General features: G+C 39.3%; 1 protein-coding gene across 1 annotated transcript; it reads left to right on the top strand.

Annotated features, from left to right (window-relative positions):
- The first annotated feature begins 22,006 nt into the window (after nucleotides 1-22,006).
- Nucleotides 22,007-23,705, top strand: LOC115672404 (BAHD acyltransferase DCR). Its single transcript, XM_030594214.2, has one exon. It carries the CDS (start codon nucleotides 22,028-22,030, stop codon nucleotides 23,441-23,443), a length of 1,416 nt encoding a protein of 471 aa, XP_030450074.1. The 5' UTR covers nucleotides 22,007-22,027; the 3' UTR covers nucleotides 23,444-23,705.
- The last annotated feature ends 1,512 nt before the right edge of the window (nucleotides 23,706-25,217 follow it).

The raw sequence follows: 25,217 nt of genomic DNA, 5'->3' as shown, positions 1-25,217 counted from the left end.
TTCTCCTTTTGTAAATTTTTGTTCCATGCATTAGCAATTTGAATTAAATATGAACATAAGGAAAGGAGGAAAAAGAAAAGGTTGGTGATTAGGTGAAGCTCTCGGGTTGGACCCCAGAAATCTGACAGTAATCTCAGGTAAGGGCTTTAGATACATGCCAAGACTAAAAGGAAAAATTTGAGAATTGGAGGAAGTGGTATGCTTCTGGCCAACAAGAAGGTCCAGACCATGGCAATTTCAAACAAAAGAAAATGGAAAATCTCAGTGGGTTACATTCTTATAAAAGGTATTTGGTGAAAAGTGGCTGCTGGGAAATACCAAACAAGAGCACTAATTAGTGCTGTTGATGTGAGTGCTTAGTGTGTTGGGTTGTGTACTTTCGGTGCTATTCCTTGTCATGGAATTTTGTTTGTTGGTGTCAAGGATTTTCCATTTCTGAAAAAGGAATGACTTCTGAGGAGAGGATTTACAGAATGCTGTCTCTTTTGAGATCTTGAGGCTCTGGAAATTTTTTCTAAATTAGTACTTGAGAGTTTACCCAATTGCTTCGTACCCTTTCCTGATGCTTTGAATAGCTATCTTTTTCAAGCTAAACAAACAAGTAAACGACTTGAAAGCCCTTGCTCATCAATCCCAAACTACCCCTCAAATTAATCATATTATTCTAGTTTTCTCTTGAGCCTTCCATAGAATTTATCAAGATACTGGTATTTTTTTCCTTCATACTCAAAGCAAGAAAAAGGGCAAAGAGATGTCACGCATCGGTGATTTTTGGAGAACAAGTTCGCACATTGATTTTTTTTTTCTAGCCTTTAACCTCTAATACTCTAAAGTTTAGGCAGTTAGATCAATCACGAATCGGCCGATTTATCTATATAGGACCAGCACGGATTTGGTTTATATCGAATTAGATTTATATTGATTCAAAAACGAAACTAGCACAAACATGAATTTGGTTTCCAATTTCATCAAGATTCAAGTGTATACTGCCCTATGTAGGAAAACTCACTCATATTTGGTTTGCATCTTACCTCCTCCGGGAGGTTAGTGCGCTATGTGACAGGCCTTGGGACTTAGGGTTGAGCAAAAAAGTCCGAAAGCCCTAAACGGAGCAGCATGAATAGGCCCGAGTCGAGATTTCGGGCAGGTCCAGGCCTTCAATACAGAGACGCTCACTCCTGAAATGGCCCAGACTATTTTTAAGATAAAATTTAAAAAATAAAAAAATGAAATTTACATCATTTATACTGGAAACACTTTATTAGACTCATAAATTAGTTAAAAAACAACTATATAGAAAAGCTATTTTTTGAAACCGAAAATATAACAATGATCTTATTTTTTATTTTTTTAAGAAAACAACTAAAAAAATATTCTGGCTAGGCCTGAGCCAACCCGGTCTACTTCGACGCGAGACATTTAAAGTCGGGCTGGGCCAAAAACATTGAGGCCCGGCCTGCCTAGCCAGTGCTCACCCTCACTCGGGCTTACCTATTTAGGCAGCCTTCCTTGGCATAAGTAAACAATCATAGTTGGGCAAAAAACATAGGGCATAAGCTGTTGCTCAATCCTCAATGATCCATGCTGACCAATATTGTAGGATCCCTCTGCTGGGCTAGTGCGTCCATAGATTTTTTCTTGTGTGAAACATTTTTGTTTCTCGTTCGATTTCTCCTTATCGTGCCTGAATCTTTATACTCTTATTATTCTCTAATTCTTTTCAATAATCCACGGACACCGGCACATAGACCCGATTACCTGGAAATCCACATAACACTTTGCAAATCTCGTGAACCGATCAAATCCAGGCCTTTAACCTTTATAGCTGACCCTACTAGGAACTATTTTTGCACCCCATTTGGCGACCATTTTCCCCACGCATTACCACGGTTTCTTCAAATTTTTACATAGAAAACTAAAGTCATCTAATGGATGCGGCGTTCTTTCTTATAAAATCACAAGATCATTCTCATGGCAGGGTCTTGAAACATATTCTAATTTCTAGTTGGGCTTCTTCTGTTATTTTACTCTTCTTGAGGCCCAAAGAAGTTTAGCTCTCCCAAGTTGCAACTATAACGGGTTCAGATATTATGGGCATCACTCTCAAGTGGGAAAGAGTCGTTGCATTAACCGGCCTCACTCTCAAGAGGCAACAATGTGATTCATTGTATGTTCTTTTCCACTTAATAAGACTCTGATTTTCATAATAATTACTTTTTTCCCGTCAATTAAAAGATTCGCCTTTTAGGCTGCGCATGGCAACTTGCCAAATAGTATTTGATTCTGTTCTTTTGTTCCCAGAATCAGTTTGGGAATAGAAATCCGTTTGTTTAATTTATTGATTGGGCACAAATTCTTGCAAATTTGTGCCTGAATCGCTTTGAACGAGAATCAAGAATAAAAAAAAAGCGACTTCTTGATTCTAAACAAAAATGAGAATCAGGTTTTTTTTTCTTCTTCTTTTTCTTGGTTTTTAATATAGCTTCTAATGTCCGGCGTGAGGGCTACCCTTGCCCTATCTGGTGAGATTAAAATATTATTAATAAAAAAAATTTACCGGTCATGGCCAGCGACCAGGCCATGGCGAAAAAAATAAAAAAATTATAATTTATAAAAAAAAATTTACCGGCCATGGCCAGCGACCAGGCCATGGAGAAAAAAAATAAAAATATATTAATAATAAAAAAAATTTACCGGACATGGCTAGTAACCAGGCCATGGCGAAAAAAATAAAAAAAATATTTTTATAAAAAATATTATTAATAAAAAATTATTTATAAAAAAATATTTTACCGGCCATGACCAGCGACCAGGCCATGGTAAAAAAAAATTTTAAAAAATAATTTCAATAAAAATATTTTTTATTAAAATATTATTAATAAAAAATATTTATAAAAAAAATATTTTACCGGCCATGGCCAGCGACCAGGCCATGGCGAAAAAAAAAGAAAAAAATATTTTCATTTTTTTAGTAAAATATTTTTAAAAATATTATTAATAAAAAATATTTATAAAAAAAATATTTTACCGGCCATGGCCAGCGACCAGGCCATGGCGAAAAAAAAAGAAAAAAATATTTTCATTTTTTTAGTAAAATATTTTTAAAAATATTATTAATAAAAAAATTATTTATAAGAAAAATTTTTACCGACCATGGCCAAGAAGGAGGAGAAGAAAAAAAGAAAAGAAAGAAATATTAAAATATTATTAATAATAAAAAAATTTTATGCTGTTACCAAACGCATTTCTGTTCTTTTACTATTTCGGGAATAGAAATTTTGGTAGTTACTAAACGCCTTCAAATGCTCGAATCGGTTCCCACGAGGAATAAAAAGAATCATTTCTTACGTAACTGCCTTCAGTACGGAATAAGTTCTTATCTGCGATCTTATTGTACAAATACTCCAACGTGATTACAGGAACAAGATATGAAATTACAGATGCAAATCTATCGTTAATGTAAGCCAATATGGTGTTTCTCCTGTTACGACACATGTCTACCCAACTCTATATCTCATTAGACCTTATTCAAATCCCACAAAACCCCTATCCACATATCCCTTTTCTCTTCCTCCTCTTACCAGCTCGATCACCTCATGCTTGACCACCAACCCTCCCCCATCGTCCCTGCCAGTGAAATCGCCATTACGGCATTCTGTCCCGGTCACTATCACATGTCAAGCCATGCCACAACCTGTCGCCATCGCGTCCTCACCACCTCCCTTTCTTTTCCTAACGCTCTGCTCATCCTTTGTTTTCTTGTTTTTGGCTCTTGGCGACGCTTCCACGGCCGCCAATATCTCAACGTCACCATGGAATCTGCTGACTAGGGCTTGCCAGCAACGATGGATGTCGACAGAGGAGGAAGGTGGCTGGAAGGTGGTTTGCGGGTGAACGTGGAGAGAGAGAGAGCTTGCTGGTGACAAACGTTCGTGTGTGACGGGCCAAAACTTGAGATTGTAACTGTGCGGCACTTAAAGACTCCAAATGACTCGTTCACTCTACTATAATTGCCTAAGCTCAACAACCTTCCCTTCGAACTATTCCTCACTCTCTCACATGGTGGGAAAAATACTAGAAAAGTTCTAAACCTATTGCGATTGTACCAATTCAGTTCTAGACATTTTCGCAATTTGTCAATTGAGTCCTTCCGGCCAATTTTAGCAAAAAATCCCTGACGTGGACGCCGGCCATTCTACGTGGCACGACTAGTGCTAACATGGTCAATTTTTACAATTTAAAAAAATTAAATTTTCTATTATTTCTTTCTTTATTTTTTTTTCCTTTCATTTGGCCGGCAAGGGTCACGGCTCTCACTTAGGCCCTCACCAGATTTGGGCAAAGACAACATCGCCTACAGACAGCAAAGGCTTGCTGGCCCTCGCCGACCATAATGAAAGGAAAAAAGAGGAAAGAAAAAAACAAAAAAGAAAAAATATAAAAAGCTATAAAAAAAAATTCAATTTTTTTTAAAAAATATTCATGTCAGCTCCACGTAGAATGGTCGGCATTCACGTCAACGATTTCGAATCAAAATTGATCGGATTGACTCAATTGGTAAAATGTAAAAAAAGGTTTATTACTAAATTGGCACAATTGAAAGGTTTAAAACTGAATTGGTTCAGTTGCAATAGGTTTAAGACTTTTTCGATACTTTTTTCTCACTTGCCCACCTGGAACATAGAGAGAAACTCTAGAGAAAAGAGTGTTTGGGGAGAGAATGCTTTATTACTTCTTATCATGTTGAATATGGGATGATATAAATGAGGGAAACGAGATACTTATTTATACACATGAGTCCCATAATACCCCTAGGAATATTTTAGAGTGCTTATGAAAACACTAGACCCTTAGAAACTTCAAGGCTTGCTTGGTCATCTTAGCCACCTCCATATGACCTATTGTACCTTGAAAACCTCTAGTAATTTATATTTTGCCCCACCCAATTAAGCAACACCCTTGGCGATCTCAATTCAGAGTCCTTCACTTGCCCGGTCGAATCCTTCCCTTAAATCGTCGACTCCCTTGGAGGTTGGTGATTCTATTTTATCCCATGTGATTGAGTCTTTCTTTTCTTGACTTCATGATCTGCACAGCTCTTGAACCCCAGCTCATTCCATAAGCGATTCCTCCCTCGGCTTGGCCAACTCCGTGTTGCTCGACATGTCCCTTGTTTTCGGAAAAAAGCGGACATCCCTTCTTGAGTTGGCTTGGACGCCACCAACTCCTCCTTTGGCCTCTCCAAAGGTCGTGGCGTTGCCCTCGACTAGGCCACAGGCTTCTCGACTCTCGGCCTTCGCTCACGAGTTCTATCTCGCAGATGGTCATGGTTGACGTCAACCCATAAATCATCCACCCCTATTAATTACAACAATCCTCTAAAATACAAATCCATAATACCCCTAGAAATATTCTATAGTGTATGGAAATCCTAAACCCTTAGAAGTTTTAAGGCTTGCTGGGTCATCTTGGCCACCTGCTTGGTTTGTTGTGCCCTAAAAACCTTTGATCCTTGACACGTGACTCTGAGTAGATAGAAGTAATATGGGTGTGGGTGAGTTCGAATGAGGCAAATTAGGGCTTGTAGTGATTGAGAATGGGTCTCGAGCGACAAAACTGCTTTGGTCACTGGAGACCTACTTCTTGCGACCAAAACACAAGAGTGAGTCGCCAAAGGATCTATAGAGAATAATAATTTCGTTAGACTCCGTTTTGTCGATCTTTTAGCGACTAAGTTGTAGTATTTGGTCGTTCGAAGTACACTTCTGACATCCAAAGGCAAATTAGTCGTTAGAAGTATACTTCCAGCGATTACAACACAAAACAAAGTTCGAGAGGGTAATCTATAACTTTTTAAAGTCGGGGACTACTATACAACGATGTCACGAATTCATTATGGTAATATCGAGCCTTTAAAAAATTTGGGGGCTACAATACAACATCGTCAAAATTCAGGAGATTTTGAACAATTATCCTTGATCCAGCAAGTTCAATGAACTGAATCTACCCTATAATTTTCCAACGAGCTCTCTGTCGCAACATATCATCATGCACGAGTTTTGACCAGCGAATTTATTGCTCCTATCATTGAACTTTTATTCGATTGGCCAGGGATTTAGGCACGAGTGGTGATGAGTGGCATAATCAAAAGCAACGACACTTTCTTGCCTGATCTGATCACTCTTTAATGGGTTCACCACTCACTGCTCGCATAACAGCACTAAGGTTGACTAACTACTGAACATGTTTCCACCATCAACAAGAGACAGAGACAGAGACACAGAGAGAGAGAGAGAGAGAGAGAGAGAGAGAGAGAGAGGTCAACACGTACAATGAAGTAGAATAAGGAACTAGAAAAGCAAATGAATGAGAAGCATGGAGCATGTGCTTGACACCCACTTCTGGTTCAATGCAAGTGAAACATCGATCCAAAACCCCATCACTAGTGATCAAACCCTAGCTAAGGAACAGTTGGCTCTTTTTAGCCATGTTCTGTTGCTCTCTCTCTCTCTCTCTCTCTCTCTCTCTCTCTCTCTCTCTCTCTCTCTCATGGCTTTCTTGTGTGGTCGTGGCTTGTTTTTTTAACCCGAGAGAGAGCACTCTTCGAAAGCTATTTGGCTTCTTGGCCCAGGACGACCAGTTCTTTGGTGAAAGGCGTGCTTTATTCAGTTAGCATGATGAAGTTGGAACTTTTACAGGGTCGCTGAATCTAATCATAACCAGCTTGACAGAACGAAAAGATTCCAATCCAACCGATACACTTGCAGTTCTTGTCGTTAACCCAAATGCCAATTCAGCTGTGTCGGGTCGCGCCCCAATTCCTCATGCTTTTCCGTTCGTGACTGACCCCCCGATGCACTCAATTCGTCTGTGTGGTCGAATGAGATAGGCTTTACGCAAGCCCTGCCTAATTTTTTGGTGTGTGAATTGGGTTAACATGTATCAGGATCACTCGAACGTGCTCCTTCTATTTGGGATTGCCAAATAAGTGAAACTCGGTAAAATATATATATAAACAATATATGACAAGGCATATACTCGTTCTAACTTCGATAATGAAAAGATTTCACAAAATTTGTTGGTAAAGTCAAGAACTGCGGACAAAAAACTAGAAACGACTATTTCAATTCTAAGAGAGCAAAAGCTAGTTTTGTTCAAAATTGTCCAAAACGAGGGACATTGTGAAGTGTAGGGTTCCAAAGGAAGAAAATTTCTACGTACTTGTAATAATTTCTATGTGAAAGAAATCGCAAAATTTGGAAAAAGCATACCATGGTAATTAGTACCCAATTCGATTTCTATGTGAAAGAAATCGCAAAATTTGGAAAAAGCATACCATGGCAATTAGTACCCAATTCGATACGTAGGATGTGTTTGTTTCACTAAAAATTTCATAATAAAATAAAATATTTTTTATGAAAGTCATTTTTGAGGAAAATTGTTAGTTTTCATTTGTTTGGTGGTTTAGGGAAAGTGATTTTCTTCTTGCAAGAAGGAGAAGTTGTTTCTCTCAATCTAAACTTGTTTTAATCCATAAAAAACGTTTTTCATAAATCGATTAATTTTTCATCATTCAAACACCGAAAAGTCGGAAAATAATTTCCCCAAAACGGTTTTCTTTCGAACAAACGAACCCATACTAGAAAAGCAGTTGGCTACTTTGGAAATCCTCTTCTCATATGTTGCATCCATACTCTAATTTTTTACTCCTAATTCGCTACAAGTAGAGAGACGAGGTGGATTAAACTCGTTCGATAATCAATGGATAAGTTATCAAATGAACAAGAAGGTGCTGAAAAAAGGACCAAACAACATCTTCAACGTACAAGAACAATGATATATGGCCAAGAGGCAATGTCCTTTTCAAATTCAAATTGAGATTATTTCCAATGACTACAAGAAACATGTCTATGACAAGTTACTTCCACCGAAGTGAAAAAAGTTAACGAATATACATCGTCCCGTGACGGTTATTTTACAATTGGAAGGATCTGTGTATACCTTGCAATATTCCGATATATGACATTAGGTAAGATGAGTCTACATGATACTTAGAGAAAAATTGGAAAAATTGTCCAATCAGCCCTACACTTATTGTACGAATGTCAATTCAGTCTTAAACTTTATAATTTTGCAAATTTAGTTATAAACCTTTATATAAAATTCCAACATTGTCCTTTCGGCTAATTTTCGCCAGAAATCGTCGACGTGGCGATGTGCCACGAAGGACAACTGGCAATGACTGGACCACCACGTCAGCTGTTTCCTGCAAAAATTGACCGGAAGGATTATATTGAAATTTCATGTAAAGATTTATGATTAAATTTGTAAAAATGAAAAGTTTAGAACTGAATCGGCATTAGTACAATAGTTACAGGACTGATGGGGGTAATTATTTCGAGAATATTGCTACTTGATTAAGAATACTAAGTGATGCGATAGATATTAATCGGGTGCAGGAACAAATTGCGATAAAGAGTTTTGAATGGATATAGTGTTACGCTAATATATATTTCCGTTGAAACGGGAGATTTCAACCCATCATGCGCACTCGACACAACTATAAAGCCCAGGCAAAATGATGGCGTGGAGGACCATTCGTGTCCATCCTATGTGCGAGGAGAACAGAGACCGTCCCATCAAATCTTAGTACGGTCGGAAGAGCAAGATTTCATTAGCTCTTGCAAGTGACATGCATCCAAAATTGAGGGAAAATTCCAAATCAATATTTAAAGTGGAGCCAAATTTTTAAAAAAAATTCAAAGTGAACATAATATTAAATAAAGGGGAAAAAATCACCAAAAATTTCAAACTTTGTCACCTGTAACACATTTATCCCGAACTTTTTTTGTGACACCAAAAACCCCAAACTTTACTATTTGTGACACATTTACCCCAATGCATTTAGTCCATGGGCATTTTCGTCTTTTTTGCTTTTTCTTTTTTTTTCCTTTTTTTGTCCTTTCCGGCGAGGGCGGCCCTCGCCGGCGTCGGGCGAGGGCCTCCCTTGCCGGCGTCGAGCGAGGGCGGCCCTCGCCTGATCTGGCGAGGGCTACCCTCGCCGGCGTCGGGCGAGGGTCGCCCTCGCCGACGCCGGGCGAGGGCGGTCGGCGAGGGTCGCCCTCGCTGGATCAGGCGAGGGCCGCCCTCGTTCGCCCGACGCCGACGAGGGGGGCCCTCGCCGGAAAGGAAGAAAAAAAGAAAAAGCAAAAAAGACAAAAATGCCCATCGACTAAATGCATTGGGGTAAATGTGTTACAAATAACAAAGTTTGGGGTTTATTATGTCACAAAAAAAAGTTCGGGGTAAATGTATCACAGGTGACAAAGTTTGGGGTTTTTGGTGGTTTTTTCCCTAAATAAAGATCCGAAGTGCTTAATCAATCTTAAATAGGAGTTCGAAGTATCCAATTAGTCTCAAACAAGGGTCTAGATTCGCCGGCCGACGAGCACATTACTGTTTCGGCGACTGGAAGAAGGATAGTTTCGTTTTTTTCTTTTTTTCCCTTTTCTGTTTTTTTATTTTCCTTTTCCTTTTCCTTTTCTGATTTTTTTTCTCTTTTCCCTCCCTCCGTCGGCCATAGCCGGGGCCGGCGGAGGTTGCCGGCCTCAGGCGGAGATCGCCCGACGGAGGGAGGGAAAAGAGAAAAAAAAAAAACAGAAAAGGAAAAGGAAAAGTAAAAAACAGAAAAAGAAAAAAAAAAGAAAAAAGATGAAACTATCCTTCTTCCAGTCGCTGGAACAGTAACGTGCTCGCCGGCCGGTAAGCATTTGACCGGTCGGGGAACTCAGATCCTATTTTGAGACTAATTGAGCACTTTGGGCCCCTATTTGAGACTGATTGGGCACTTCAGGTCCTTATTTGACACTATATCCACTTTGAACCCTTTTTTGAGAATTTGGCCTTACTTCGGGTACTGATTTGGAATTTTCCCCAAAATTGATGATTAAAGGTGGTTTGGTGATAGCTGAATTTTTTTTTTTTTAAAATCTTCTCATAAAATATGTAATAAGTATGGATATGATTGCTAATTCTCATGAGGACACTGGCTCCATTTATTTTTAATGATTTGAAAAAATGATTCCCATAACCTGACATAATTAGTTAATAAATAACGTTTTTATTATCGATAATAATTTATATTTAAATATTTTCATAAATGATGAAAGTATTTTTCGCATCATTAATTTTTGTAAGTGATATAAACGATCATTTTTAGGAAAATATTTTTTCAATCATTCATTTTTCACAAAATAAACTAATAACATTGAAATGACCATGGTATTTTTTTTTTTTTAAGATAGAAAAGCTATGTCTTCCTTACTCAGCACCTCACGTTATTGACTTCATTACATATTTACCTCTAACCCAATTGATCAAATACTCTATCATACCAACTGCATGCTATTTTTATTTTCAGTTCTTAAATCGAGTTATCAATTAAGATCCAAATTTTTGGCCAAAAAAAATCCGCGGTCTACCTTGTCCACCCATAATTTAACGATTTGATTACTGGTCTTGTGTAAAATTTTCTTTACCTGATGCTGCATGTTCTATTTTTCCTTTTAAGCCGGAGATGTCAATTTTTCTAAAAACTGTTTGTGGATATATATATATATACAGTATTGCCACTTAGGACCGACAATATATAAACTAGAATTGGCCAAACCTCAAATCATTGCATTCATGCACCTGGACCAATAATGATTAGTATTCCAATTATTTAAGTGGTCATAGCCCAACCGCACGTTTAATCAATTTTTAATTAACCAAGGTCAATAAATTGTGATACAGCTGTTTTTGGTTGGCATTTTCTTTTGTCTCCTAAAAGTCCTACTCCTATGGCCAAGCTGAGGATTACAAATGATGCAAAATGGATACCCATACTTATATTTTATATCAGGGAAAAAAGGAATATAAACAGTTTTATCACCCCCATAAACAATTATAATATGATATAATGGGGACAAAAGCATTATTTCTGAAAAAGGTTTTAAATGTGTTTTTTGGGACTTATCTGGTTGTAGAGTTTTCGCTTTTGAATTGAGCAGAAACTGTTTACACTTGGAATTTTATTTTATTTTTGGTTGAAACACTTGGAATTGAATTTGCACTTTTATAATTGATTATTGCATCTGCTGCCTTGCATTAAGGTATTCTTGTTACAAATACATTGAACTCCCTAAAACTTGGAAGAACAAAAATAAATTTAAGATCGTTTTCAATTTTGTATATGTTTATATATTTTAAATGAATTTAAATATCTTAAATTTATGTTCTTGAAATTTAGACTAAATTTTTAGCTAATAAAAGGGATGAACCGTTGGTGAGACACCGAGGCTTCTAACTTTTATGTCCAAACTTCAATTGAGGGCAAAATATACAACAACTACTTTTGGCAAAGTTCACTAAAATTGTAAAACTTATTTACAATACGCGATCCTGAATCTTAAACCTTTCGATACAATTACGTTAGAAACCTTTTTTCATAAAAAGTACACCAAAATTGGCGACATGACAATAATCAATTGAACTCTTTCGATACAATTAAGTTAGAAACCCTTTTTCATTATAAAAAAAAAAGTACACCGAAATTGCCGACATGACAATATTAATTAAACTCTTCCGACATATATGTAGGACTTGATTATATTTATATTCAGGATTTTGTTGCACCAATTGAAATACTTAAGATCCTATTACTTTTTTTCAGTAAAAATTCAAAACTTTATTGCATTAATCGATATATTTAAGGCTCAATTTAACTTTTCTACACAAGTTTAGACCTAAAATTAAAATATTACAGCTCGATTACATTCTATTGTGACCCTACCAAGACGGACCTCGAGGGTGTTTAATATATTGCTAAGTAGGCGTCAATAATCTTCTCGAGAGATAGCGCTTTCGCTTTACATAGACTCTCCCAAGCCCTACCATTGCTTGAGCCTTGTTATGGAGTAGCCACTGACCTTTATTAGGGGTGTGCAAAAGAATCGGGAATCGCCCGGACCACCCAAAACCGGACCAGACCGGCCCAGAACCGGTGGTTCCTAAGGGAACCGGTCCGATTCCCAGTTCCAATTTATTGGAACCAGTGGGTACCGGTCCGGTTCTCGGTTCCCGGTTCTAAGTGTGGAATTGTCCACCTGCCCACCTGTACCAGACTGGTAATATAATATATGTTTAATTTAATTTTTAATTTAAAAAAAGAAAGAAAAATCCTATATCCCTAAATGTGAAACTTGCTCAGTACTCTCACTCTCTCACTCTTCTTAATCGACGCCTAGACCTAGTAAGCAAAAGCCCATGCTTTCTTGATAGTAATTGGCAAAGGTGGGATAATAACATATAGAAAAGCTTTGACATAATGGTAAGGGAGTTGTCTATCTCTCTCTTTTCTCATTTAACTTTATTTACTCATAGGTCTTTCAAATCTTCCTGTTCACTTTAATATCTGCATAAACAAGGCCACAAGTAGATACTGTTCAATACCACAGAAATGATGCTGCACTGCATCAATCACCCCAAACCAATAAAAACCATTGTAGTATGAACATATTGATGATGTGTAATTTTAATTATTCTAGAATCATTTTTTTCCGTTGCGTAATTCTTTGTTGCATATTACAATGCCGACGTGTGAAGCTTGGTGGAACTAGTTCCATGGAACCAATGGACAGTTCCCGGTTCTAATTTTTTGGAACCGGTCCTTAGTGGGCAGTTCCCGGTTCTAGAGTGGGAACCGCCCACCCGGACCATGCACACCTCTAAACTTTACAAGGCCGATTCGAAAATTCAGTTACATTAGAAATTTTAACACGTGTTAATCAGTACATTTTCCTCTTCAGGAAAAACATTTCCATGCGGTTCTCGATTCTTTTTTATCTTAAGCTGCATCAGTGGGTTCACGTATTGTTTAACACCAAAGATCATTGAAGAAAAAACAAGCAAGCATTCTAGATGGGATAAATAAATGAATATAAACCAGCAAATTAAAAAAATCAACTCGATATAAGCTTTACTTATAAGGCCCTAAAAAGGAATGCGAACAATTAAAGGGATTAAATATAAATCCTAATCTTGAATATTCAAAATATTTTGAACGGGTGTCTTTCATGCATGGACATTCCCTAAAACAAACTAGCGTATGAATGAACAAGGATTATATGATGTGAGATGCAAGTATATAATTTAAATACCTATTTTCCTAAAACTCATGCATGAAAAAGTATATAAAAGCTACCTAATATGTCGCAAACATGCAAAGATGTGCGTGATCCTATATTGAGTTTTTATTTATGGGAAATATGTCTTAAATCCAATATGCATTATATATGTCATATGTCTTTCCTAATTCATGATATGTAAAAATGGCAACTAAAGATGCAAATGCTCTAAATGTGTAAAGATGCTTATTCATGAAATCCAATATTATATCTATAATGCACTAAAATTATTTTTTTATGTTTTTTTTGGTCAAAATTGTTTATGTTCAATTGTAAAAAAAAAAACTCCAAATCTACAATGATCTTTTGTTAACATGCTGCGATAAAAATACCTCAACAAAATGCGAATTCAGTGAAGAGATGATCCGTGAGTTCTTGCAAAGCAAATAGTTAGGACTCCAAACGAAATGAGTGATTTTATAAAGGACAATTAAAAAGGAGGGAAAATTGTCCAAAAAATCCTAAATCTATTATGCAACGGTTAATTCAGTTCTAAACTTTTCAATTATGTCAATTTAGTTCTAAATATTTTGATAATTTACCAATTTAGTTCTTCAGCCGTCCTTGGCTCCCTTAATTAATCATATGAGGGGAGGCTTCGAACAAACCAAGGACGGTTTGAACTTCCACGGGTTAGCATGAATAAAAGTAATTCATGAGAGAGAAACTAAAGCATGGCTACTATGCTGTACCGTTTGTGAAATTCCCACGTTGAAAGGATTAAACTTTTATCTCATGTTAAATAATGACTGGCTCACATGTAAATTATGCGACGTTTATAAGGATCCGATGTTTGCTTTAGATAGAAATAATCCACGAAAATGACGAAGAGAACAGTCCAAGAACACCTGTTAGTCAGGTATCTCTCCAGTTTTTTCCCCTCAAAGGAGTGCTTCTTGATGTTGGTTAGCCATCTCCGTCGTCCAAACTCAACACACCTGTGAGTCACGAGATTCTTTCCTTTATAGAGTCAAGCGGACTGATGATAACTTGGGGATCGCACGGGTTTCGGGTTCCTTCGAATTCGGATTTGATTCGCAGATCAAGTTCGACTATCTAATCCCCTAAATCTCCAGCCAGACTTAGACTCTATCCAAGGCAAGTTCATCGAGTTCATCGATCACATCAGTTGTAGTTTATTAGCATGAATTCATTCAGTTGTTGGGGTGTTAAAATGAGACATGGATTCGAAAACCTCCGAATTTAAACGAAAATCAGACTAGTGATAGGTATATGCGGTCCGGACCCCCTAACTATAATGATCCAAGAAAATCTAAAATGCGTAAATTTCATGTTAAATGAAGGATAATGATTACTTTTTCTTTTTCTTTTATTGGCTGAGAATAAATATCAGCAAATCTAACCCGGGTTAGGAATGTCTACCAAATGTTTATTAAAAAAAATGCAAGAATGAAAAGCTTAATGTATAAAGTATTCTCTTTTTGAAGGAAAGCAGGTCCTAACTTTTTTCTTTAAAATACATGAAATGGGGCCTTTTGTATACGTATCCCTACATTTTCCTAGCTTTCTATTCAACAGTTGTTTCTAAAAAAATGAGTAGTAATGTGCTTCGAAAAAGAGCTTTAGTTTGCTCTCTTCACTCTCTTTCGAGCAAAGATCGACAACGACGCCAAATCTAGATAATATTATGAATTCAGAGCCGCCATCATCCACTTTCAAGAAATCAAATATTATTCCAAAATATTGCTTGTTGTCCCTCTTTTCCCTAGTTTTTTTTTTCTAAATAAACAAAGAAAAGTACCCATTAAGAAAAGGGAAAGAAATCAAATATTATTCGAAATTGTTGAATCTCAGTCCTTAAACCCCTTCAACCAGGAAAAAAATAAAGCCTGCAAAGTGATTGTAATTCAATGGAAAATCTAGCAGTGACCCAATGAAAATGGGTAATTTCTTCATGTCAACGCTTTTAATCAATAAGCATGGGAAAAATATTCAGAAAAAGAGCGGAAAAATTTGAAAAATAAGGAGGTATGTGAAAGGATCTATCGTGTGTGTGTATATATATATATCAAGAAGAGTGATCTTGCATATGCATGAGAGTCTTAGACTCTAGGCACGTGAAGTATTGACCCTCGATAAAATAATTATAAGAACGTTTTAGAAGAGTGGAGTAGCTATGCCGATCGTCCCTCCCCCATTTCATTTCACTTATTTTGAGTGCATATCTGATTCATTCATGCAATTAAATAAGAGTTAATTTCTTCATTCTGGGTGCACACACGACAAATTATTAGCATGGTCTCAGAGGACTATTTCGATGGGCTTAGAAGCCATTCTACTTGGCGACAATTGAGTTTTCTCCAATAAAAATGACTAAAAGAATATAAATATATGAAAATACTTAAAGGAGGCTTTAAAATGGTAATGCTCATATGAATATTTCGTGCTAAAAATGTCACTCTGAAAATGTTGAAATTTAAAAAAATTAAACAAAAGAAGAGCCAAACTTAAACATCCATTCTTACCCAAAAAAAAAAACTTAAACATCCATAATCAAACGGCATGATGTTAACAACAAAAAAAAAGTCCCAAGAATGACACAAGGCATTGAATTATGGACATCTGTAAAGGTTGGTACATGAACGAAAGACTTCTGTTTGACTCATTCATTTCATCCACTATTCGTGGATATCATCATTAATGAGAAGATCGTGGACAAGTGCACTACTACCATCTTACTATAAATAGGTAAAAAGACAATACTATAGAGACACAATTTATACGTAATGCAGACAAAACTAATGATTACAAAGAAAATATTATAAAGAGACGTGCAATTTTTATTCTGCACGAGCCCTATTATTAGATACCAATTATAGGGTTCTGTTTTAGAACAAAATCTGAAGTGCACTTGTTAAGTAATCAAATAAGGAAGTATGACAATTGTTAATTCACTATTGTTCTCATGATATGCAAAGTCAATATTATGAAAATCAAATATTTACTAATTAATAATTATGTTAACAAGTGACTCAAATACAAGCCGTATAATTTGTAAATGCGACATCAATTTGGATTGATAACATGAATTTAAAATATTAATAATAGGGTTTTGCTAAAAAAATTTGCCCTAAAAGCATTTGTTAAATAATCAAATAACGGAATATAAAAATTTTCAATCCACCATTGTTTTCGCAGGATGCATAATTATTATCATGAAAATCGAGTGTTTCGCTAATAAAAGTTTTATGCACAAATATCTCGAGTGCCTCGTTAACAAAAACTTTTTACAAATCATTGTATATTAGTATTTCTTTTTTTTGGTAGTTTTAGAAAGTCAAGATGGAGTGCTGATGAATTGCACTACTAAAAAACGCCAATGGCGAGCCGACAGCGTTACCAATCACTTTACCTAGGAAAACAACAAAGAGTCACTACTCAGCATGTCACTATCCTAGGCCTTATTCATCAAGCTAGATATGTTCTATCTGACTAGATTTGATGCCCTAGTAGCAAGACGAAGAGCAGTCTAATTTTGTGACATCAATTCATTGTACCTTTGTAGGTTAGTCAAAGTACTTAAGTATTCTTTTCCCCAACAGCTTGTAATTACATATTGATAGCGTCATTGTCTCGTACATCAGCCTCCTACCCAAATACAAATGTCTCCAAATTATACTAGCTGTCTCTCTCTCTCTCTCTCTCTCTCCCTCCTCACTCTAGAAGCCCTCCAAAGAATTTTCTTTTAAGGACCATTTTGAGATTCATCGAATTGAAAAGCATTTCGGACATTGGTATGAACAAATGCATCCAATCTATGGGTGATTTCATTTAAGTGAAAGAATTTTTCGCGAATTGATTTTTCTGGACTTTGACGCATTTATTTTGCTGAAGATAATGAGTCAATGATAAATTATTTTCGATCAAAGAAAACATTCATGTTTAAAATTAAAAAAATGAATACCTTAATCTAAAATGGGAGAATATTTTTCTTGAAATGAAATCATTTTTTTTTGTTAAGAAACTTTCCTCGAAACAAATACCCCTATATAATAAGACATTAAAATGGGAAATATCTATAATGAGATGAGGACAATCGTCATCCATCTTACCCTAGGGCCCAAGATGCGCACACGTGCACACATATATATAGTTTCTGAAAAAAAATTTGCGTTATATTTCAAATATCTCTCTTCTATCCTAAGACGACATAGTAATTCTATTAAATGAGGTCGAGATTAACATGTGTGCGGTTGTCTATTGGTCTTTTATTTTTTTAAAAGTGTTATCCAGGTCGCTTAGAGTTTCCTTTAATAGCAGTCATTTAAGAAGGCCGATTCCTTGGTGAGTTTCAATTTTTCGGTCACAATTATCATGTGCCAACCTATTATCTCATATATAGTGTCCTTAAATGCCATTTCATTCGCTAATAAATCCATACATAGTCGACTTTACCTTGGTCCACATAACGTTCAATCAAACCTAGGGATCAGCAGCCGGACCTAATTAGACCGAGAACTAAATCGAACCGGCCTTACCCGAACAGTTCCAAGACAGTTCACACGAGGACCGATTCTAGTCCTGGGTAAAAAATTCGAGAACTGGTCTCGACTGGTTGGGTTCCCGATTTTATGCCTTGAGCCAATCGGTTCTAGCTGGGAACCGACCTTACCCAATGACCGGTTTAAAATCAAAACTTACGTTGAGTCTCTTTTAACTTGCTCGGCCTCTCTCTTTTCTCACATTGTCACTGCGCTTTGATTAGATTTTCCAAGATATTCATGCGTGGGATGAAGGAACAAACAGTAAGGACGTAGGACCAGAGTGAGGCGAAGCTTCCTGTGAAGTTGGTTTCTGTCTTTATCGATTCTATTCTAGGTGATTGCTTTCGCATTACCGATTCCTGAGGTTGGTGAAGGAACTGTAAGGTTCTTGGCTTGTTCTTGTCCTATGTGGCTGCAATATGACACGATTATCACGAGTCTATGTGTAATTCTGGTGTCGAGGAAGTTAGAAAAGAGTTCTTACATGTGACAAAATAATCTGCTATTTCAATGCCACATGATCTTTGTTTGTCGCGAGTACTTTTCCGAGGTTCTGCACAAGTTTGTACAACTTATTTTGAGTCCCGAACTTTCATAATCAAAAACTTCATTAGCATAAGGCGCCTCTGTCACCACTTGGCCTGCAGAAAAAAGATGTAAAATAAAATTGACCGGTTTCAAGGTCGATCGGTTTGGTTCCTGATTCTAAAAACTGAGAAACGACTGACAGGATAGGTTTCAAGTTCTTGATCTGAAATCTACCTATCCTAAAACTGATCATTCCTACTCAAACCCACACCAAGCTAAAGTTCCGTGTCGAATGCGCATGAACGAGCTGAATGATTCATGACTGGGTTTAACGGCTCTTAATGTTAAATCCTTTTAAAACCAACGCGCCAGGCTCTATAAATTTCCTACCCATATTTCGTGTTCGAGTGGGGCTTCTGCCAATAAACCCACTTACACTTCTATTCCCTCCGATCTTCACTTTACTTAATTAGCTATAGCCCGCCCCAGGATCTTGACTTGGCATGAACTTTAAGCAATGGAGAGTAGGGAAAGAGGAAGGGGAAAGAACAAATCATGAGAGGAGAGCGAACATAAAAGTACAAGCGGGCACGATTAGGTCTCCTCTTTTCCCGTCGCTAAAGCCATCTAATGATGATTAGGACGGATATATATATTTAAGATAAACGAGGACGGTGCATAAAGCCGAGATTATAGAGATAAAACATTCTTGGAGCACCACTCTCTTTCTCTCTAACAAGAAAAAGCGTTGCCGAAGTAATGGTATTGTAACTCGTTGGATTATTTGAACCTTCATTTAATCATTTCTCTTTACTTTTCTTGAAAAGAAGAAAGGGGGAAGGGATTCACGTTTAACATGACAGCGCGTTTTTCGCGACGGTCAAACAAAGTCGTCGCGCTTTGGCTTTTCAACCTTTCGAGACGTAGTCAACAGTCTCCACCAAACGATTCCTTATACCCCAAGCAAAAGACATGAACAGGATGAAGATGTTCTTCTGTCTCGTCCCGATCGTCCGATGTGTTCTGTCGACTTAAAGCAAAGCGGGTCAAATGAAGTGATGAAATCCATCAGGGTGTGTTTCACGAACCCTGAATCAAGATCAGAATCTTCTGGTCCTCGTGAATTCTCACTAACACATCGCAATAGTTTTGCTTCTGTTGATGACTGTGGAGAGGTTCATGGTCGTCGTCTTGGAGTCCATTCATGTCTCTCACGTGCTAATCAACAATAAGTATGTGCAAGACTTTGAAAAGTTTGGATCATGGAATGATGAGAGGCACGGAAAAATCACCCGATCAGTCCTGAACCTATTATATGGCCAATTCGGTCCTGAATTTTTTGATTTTGCCAAAAGTTGAGGACTCAATTAGCAAAATTGAAAAGTTAAAAATCGAATTATGAAAATATTCATAGTCATCTTGGAGTCGACCCATGTCTCTCACGTACTAATCAAACGTCAATATGCAAGATTTGAAATTTTGGATTGTGGAATGATGTGAGGCACGGGAAAACCACCCAATCAGTCATGAACCTATTGTATGAATGCTAATTCGGCCCTGAACTATTCAATTTTGCCAAAGATTTAGGACTCAGATGGCAAAATTGGAAAGTTGAAACTGAATTGGCATCCTCACAATTTAGGTTTTCTTTTATTGGTGAAAACAATCCATTATGTGAACATCCAACTTGCAATAAGTATTTCTGGCGTTGATTGGAAATTATGAATTAAGGGACAGAGGTCTTTAAAAGTTCTCGTGCGCATAAAAAGGAATTGCGAAAATTAAAGCATACACTGTCGACATAAAGAAAACCTTATGTAAAAGGGTATTACTCGCGCTTTATTTTGAGGGTCTTAAACTGGTAGTGCGTGTTCAACCAAAAAAAAAAAAAAACTGACAGTGCGTGCAATAGTTACTCAAGAAAATAAGTGTCGAAAAATATTCCTTTGATTGATGAGTTTTGAAACAGAAGTTTTATTGATCAATTATCATTATAAAAATCTAATAAAATATTTTTGTAACAAATAAGTTCATTTCATCTGGTTCAAGCTCTCGAGAAATAGTGCTCTTGGTGGTGACTTGATAGTTGAGAATGAGGCGTGCTGCTTATGATTCAAGTCACAAGTCATTTTCAGTAATATATACTTTCTCACTTCTACCACGAACGCCCTCGTCAATGCCGGCCGATAGCCTAGCACCTCTAAGCTAGTTTTTCAAAGGCGACTCTCCTAACGTAACACTTTGTCTCGTGTCCACTCCACTCACACGCTTCCGGTTGGTGTGCTATTCTAATACCATCGAACCATCATGCCTCAAACTGCATAATTACAATCCGCCATGTCCAAATGGTCACCGTCTTAAGTACTCTTTTAAGAAGCTCTATCGACGTGAAACGAGTCAGGTCATCTTAAGCATGCACTGATGGATTTCCGACCCGTCATGTCTTATTTCATGGACAACCTTACTACATGAGTGCCCAATCATGCCTGTATATGTTATTAGGTAGAAGTAGAGTGATTAGTCCACAATGCAAATGGATGTCGTTCCATTTCCGGATTGATTGGGAGTATTATATGCATGATTTGACCCCTAGCGTCGATAGCCTTTCTCCTCTTTATCTTCCACATACAATGCACAATGTGTTAATCAAAAGCAAGCACAACGCAAAAGTACAACAGTGAAACCTAAAAGGACAAAACATAGGAGTCTAACGAAATCTAATATTCTTTGACGATGACCCTTGTTTTATCCTTATCTCTTAATTTTCCACGTGTCCCAAATCCTCTCTCTTTCTCTCATTATAACGCTTTATCTTCGGCGAAAATGCCAAAAGAAAGTAAAAAAAAACCGGCATTATAAACAACATGGGGTCCTGGATCCTCTACCTTTCATAGTACTCAGGAAAGTATCTTGGTGTATTTTTAGCAATTGATGCTTACCTTAATCTCATTTACATACACATACATACGATTGAAAGTACCGAGCAGGCTAGAAAATCCTTGTCTTCGAGACAACATGTGTCTTCGGAGCTTTATTTACCAGGTTTATTACAACTTACTGAAGAATCTTTTTACACATACTTCTGAGTGGGATAAAATACATAAATAAGTTTCATTTCATGAAGAAGACAAAAGCATTCACTGTCAGGATCTAGATGTTGTTCAAACTCAAAATGATTTCTTTGGATAGTGAAAATAAATAATATCGAGATCATGACGCATTTACTTTTAGGTTCAAGCGTCTTACTACTTTGCCAAGGACATAATGTCTTTCACACTCACAAGGTAGTACGAACCATGCATTATTGAGTATATATACTATCGCAACTCTCGTGAATGTTCTATGCCTAGGAGACGTGCATAAGGGTTTTGCCACTATGTTGCCGACCCAATTGACCAAATCGAATTATTATTGGCTTGATCACATCTTTTTGTTAAATTATCTTTCGATGACACAGTGTGTCAAATAGAATCGTACTATTAGAAACCACATGGATTTAGTATTCATGATTTAGATCACTTGAGATTCACGTGACCTAAAACACCGACATGCATCGAACGCGCATACATCCCGTCCATGCAATAATAACTCGAAACGAAACTAATGCTCCAAATGCATGAACCCAACACCCCCTCCAACCTTGGCCATCCTCCTATATAAGCCGCCACAACGTCCCCTTCTCCCTCCGACCAAATCCCAACACACAACCACCAATAACTAAATCAACTGCCGCCACTCCCCCCGCCGCCCCCCCCCAAAATCACCAAAATGCCAGCCTCTTCCTCATCCCTCACCATCACCTCCAAATCCACCGTCTACCCCTCCGCCGCCGCTGCGGCCGCCGCCGACTCGCTGAAGCTCTCCGTCTCCGACCTCCCGATGCTCTCTTGCCACTACATCCAAAAGGGTGTCCTCCTCTCCGACCCCCCTCTCCTCACCTTCTCCGACCTCGCCCTCCTCCTCAAGCGGGCTCTCTCCCTCACCCTCTCCCACTTCCCCGCCCTCGCCGGCCGCCTCTCGACTGACCCTCTCGGCCATGTCCACATTCTCTGCAACGACGCCGGAGTCGACTTCATCGAGGCCAAGGCCAAGCACCTCACCGTCCGCGGCGTCCTCTCCCCCGACAAGGACGTCCCGGATTGCGTCAAGCAATTCTTCGCCTTTGACCGGACCGTCAGCTACAACGGCCACTTCCTCCCGCTGCTCGCCGTCCAGGTCACCGAGCTGGCCGACGGCGTCTTCGTCGGCTGCACTGTCAACCACGCCGTCACTGACGGCACCTCATTCTGGCACTTCTTCAACACGTTCGCCGAGGCAGCCCGGGGCTCGAAGCGCCCATCGAACTCCCCAGATTTCCGCCGCGACAACGTGTTCGTCTCGCCGTCGGCGGTCCTCCGCCTCCCCGCCGGCGGCCCGGCCGCGACGTTCTCCCAGGACGAGCCGCTGCGCGAGCGGATCTTCCACTTCAGCCGAGCCGCGATCCTGAAGATGAAGTCAGTAGCCAACAGCGCTGGCGTCTCCCCGGCGGTGGCCGAGATCATGGGGAAGCAGAGCCACGACGGCTTGAGGGCCGGGAACGGGAAGGTATCGCCATCTCCGAACGCCAGGGCGCCGACGGAGATATCGTCCTTCCAGTCGCTGTGCGGGCAGCTATGGCGGAGCGTCACGCGCGCGAGGAAACTGGCCCCGTCCAAGACGGCGACGTTCCGGATGGCCGTCAACTGCCGCCACCGGCTCGAGCCGCGGCTGGAGCCGTACTACTTCGGCAACGCGATCCAGAGCATCCCGACCGTCGCCTCCGCCGCGGAGCTGCTGTCCCGGGACCTGGGGTGGTGCGCGGGGCTGTTGCACCGGAACGTCGTCGCGCACGGCGACGCCACGGTGCGGCGGGGCGTTGAGGGCTGGGAGAGGGAGCCGCGGCTGTTCCCGCTGGGCAACTTCGACGGCGCGTCGATCACGATGGGGAGCTCGCCGAGGTTCCCCATGTACGAGAACGACTTCGGGTGGGGGCGCCCGTTGGCCGTGAGGAGCGGCAGGGCGAACAAGTTCGACGGCAAGATCTCGGCGTTCCCCGGGCGGGAGGGCGGCGGGTCCGTCGATCTCGAGGTGATGCTGGCGCCGGACACGATGGCGGGGCTCGAGAATGACGTGGAGTTCATGCAGTATGTGTCGTCCATCGAGTGACCCGAAAAAAAAAAACAAGAAACAAAAGGACAAAAACAATGGGAGGTGAGTGACGTGGCAGATGTGACTGACCCTTAGATATTTTTTTCCAGATTTGAAAGTGCCACGTGTCGAAACCTGATGGTCGCTTGTGATGGGGTCGGGTGTTTGCTTTGGACGGTGACTTGATCAGAAATTTCCAAGAAGTGATTTGAGAAACTTATCTCATCATTTAACAATAATTTAGAGACTAAAATCACAAGTAATTAATTGAGTGATTAAACTCTATGAATCTCTCAATCGCTCAATCTCTTCCTCTCCCTCACAGCAAATCGAATAGAGTAAATTGGCACAATCCCGATCGTCTCCCTCCCGTTCCTTCGAAACATGAATGCGTCGATATGAATGCGTCACATTCTACGTCCGGGCCTCGGCAATATCAGTTGAAATAAGCCCTTAAGGCAATGTCGGACGGACGTACTTCAAGAGTACGAGTATTCTTTTCGATATGTGTGGATCGGATTGTGATGAAGATTAGCTGATTACCCCGGCCCCGGCACCCCGTGCTTTAAAAAAGCAAAACAAAAAAAACAGCAGATTTTCATGTTGTTTAGTTAAAGGTGATGGGGTTCTTTGCCATGGTCGTCCAAGTTAACGTCTCCTCGATTTGATTTGGGGGCAGGGGTGGAATGCCAAATGCGGGACACGAAGGGGCTTTTTTCGTACAAAAGTGAAGTTGACGGGGTCAAAAGAGTTAATAAAGTTGTGATGTGAACCTGGTCTTATTGACGGACCACTTGGGAGATTGTTTGTCTAAGCTTCATTGATTTGGGAAGGAAATCGTCAAATCTTAGGGGTTCCACTTGGCCAGTTGGCCCTGCCCTCAATTTTTTGGTTTGCCCATTTGAGTATTAGAAAGATTCTCTTGAATTATTGGAACCTAAGATGCGGGGATCGCTCCGACTTCATTCCAACTCACATTCGGTGATGCGGCATAGGGGCGTGCAAAAGAATAGGATCGGATCAAAAACCGTCCAAACTGAATCGAATCGATTGGTTTTTGACAGTTCCCACGAGTACCGATCCAATTCTTAGTGGAACTGCCTATTCGAATCACCTGAACCAAACCAATATATATATTTTAAATTAAAGAGAGAGACAGAGAGTTAGTCCATTTCTGTGAATCTACAGATGCAAGCAATGCTTTCCTCCTTCCCTCTTCCCTCTCTCGCTCTCTTCACCTTTTGAGCTCTATGTCTTCGCTATAAGAGAGCTTTTGATCTTCACACTCCCAATCGTTCGGTAGCGAGCCTGGTAGGAGCGCGAGGTTTTAGCTCGAACGGAGCTTTGATTCCTTCATAAGAAGTTGCAGATTTACAATTGGAGATGAAACCCTCAAAGTTGAGGACTGAAATCGCTCTCATGGAGTCGGAGAACAACGACGTCAACGTGAAAATGGAAGCGTACAAGGCGATCATGCAGATTGGGAGACGAGCATTTGGATCTGCCTTCCTCGTCCTCCACAAATTGGAGAAGTAAGTCTACCTCTTTTGTTCAATTTCAACATTCCCCAGGACAGGGTCTGTTCTATGTACTCATCCGAGAACCGGACCGGGTAGATCCAAGAACCAACAGGCAATTCCCAGTTTCAAGGTTTGTAGAACCAATCCCCAATGGGTAGTTCTCAATTCCAAGGTAGGAACTGACTCACTCGAAAACCGATCACCCCTAGTGCTGCGGCAGTGACAGGCTCACTCCAAATGAACATTCCAACCCTGGGAGTAGAACTCCTGCA

The sequence above is a fragment of the Syzygium oleosum genome, unplaced genomic scaffold (assembly GCF_021117445.2).
Source record: "Syzygium oleosum isolate NSW1041296 unplaced genomic scaffold, Sole_v2.1 Sole_v2.12, whole genome shotgun sequence".
Taxonomy (NCBI): Eukaryota; Viridiplantae; Streptophyta; class Magnoliopsida; order Myrtales; family Myrtaceae; genus Syzygium; species Syzygium oleosum.
The sequence above is the reverse complement of the archived record's forward strand: the minus strand, read 5'-3'. Positions and strand labels throughout refer to the sequence as shown.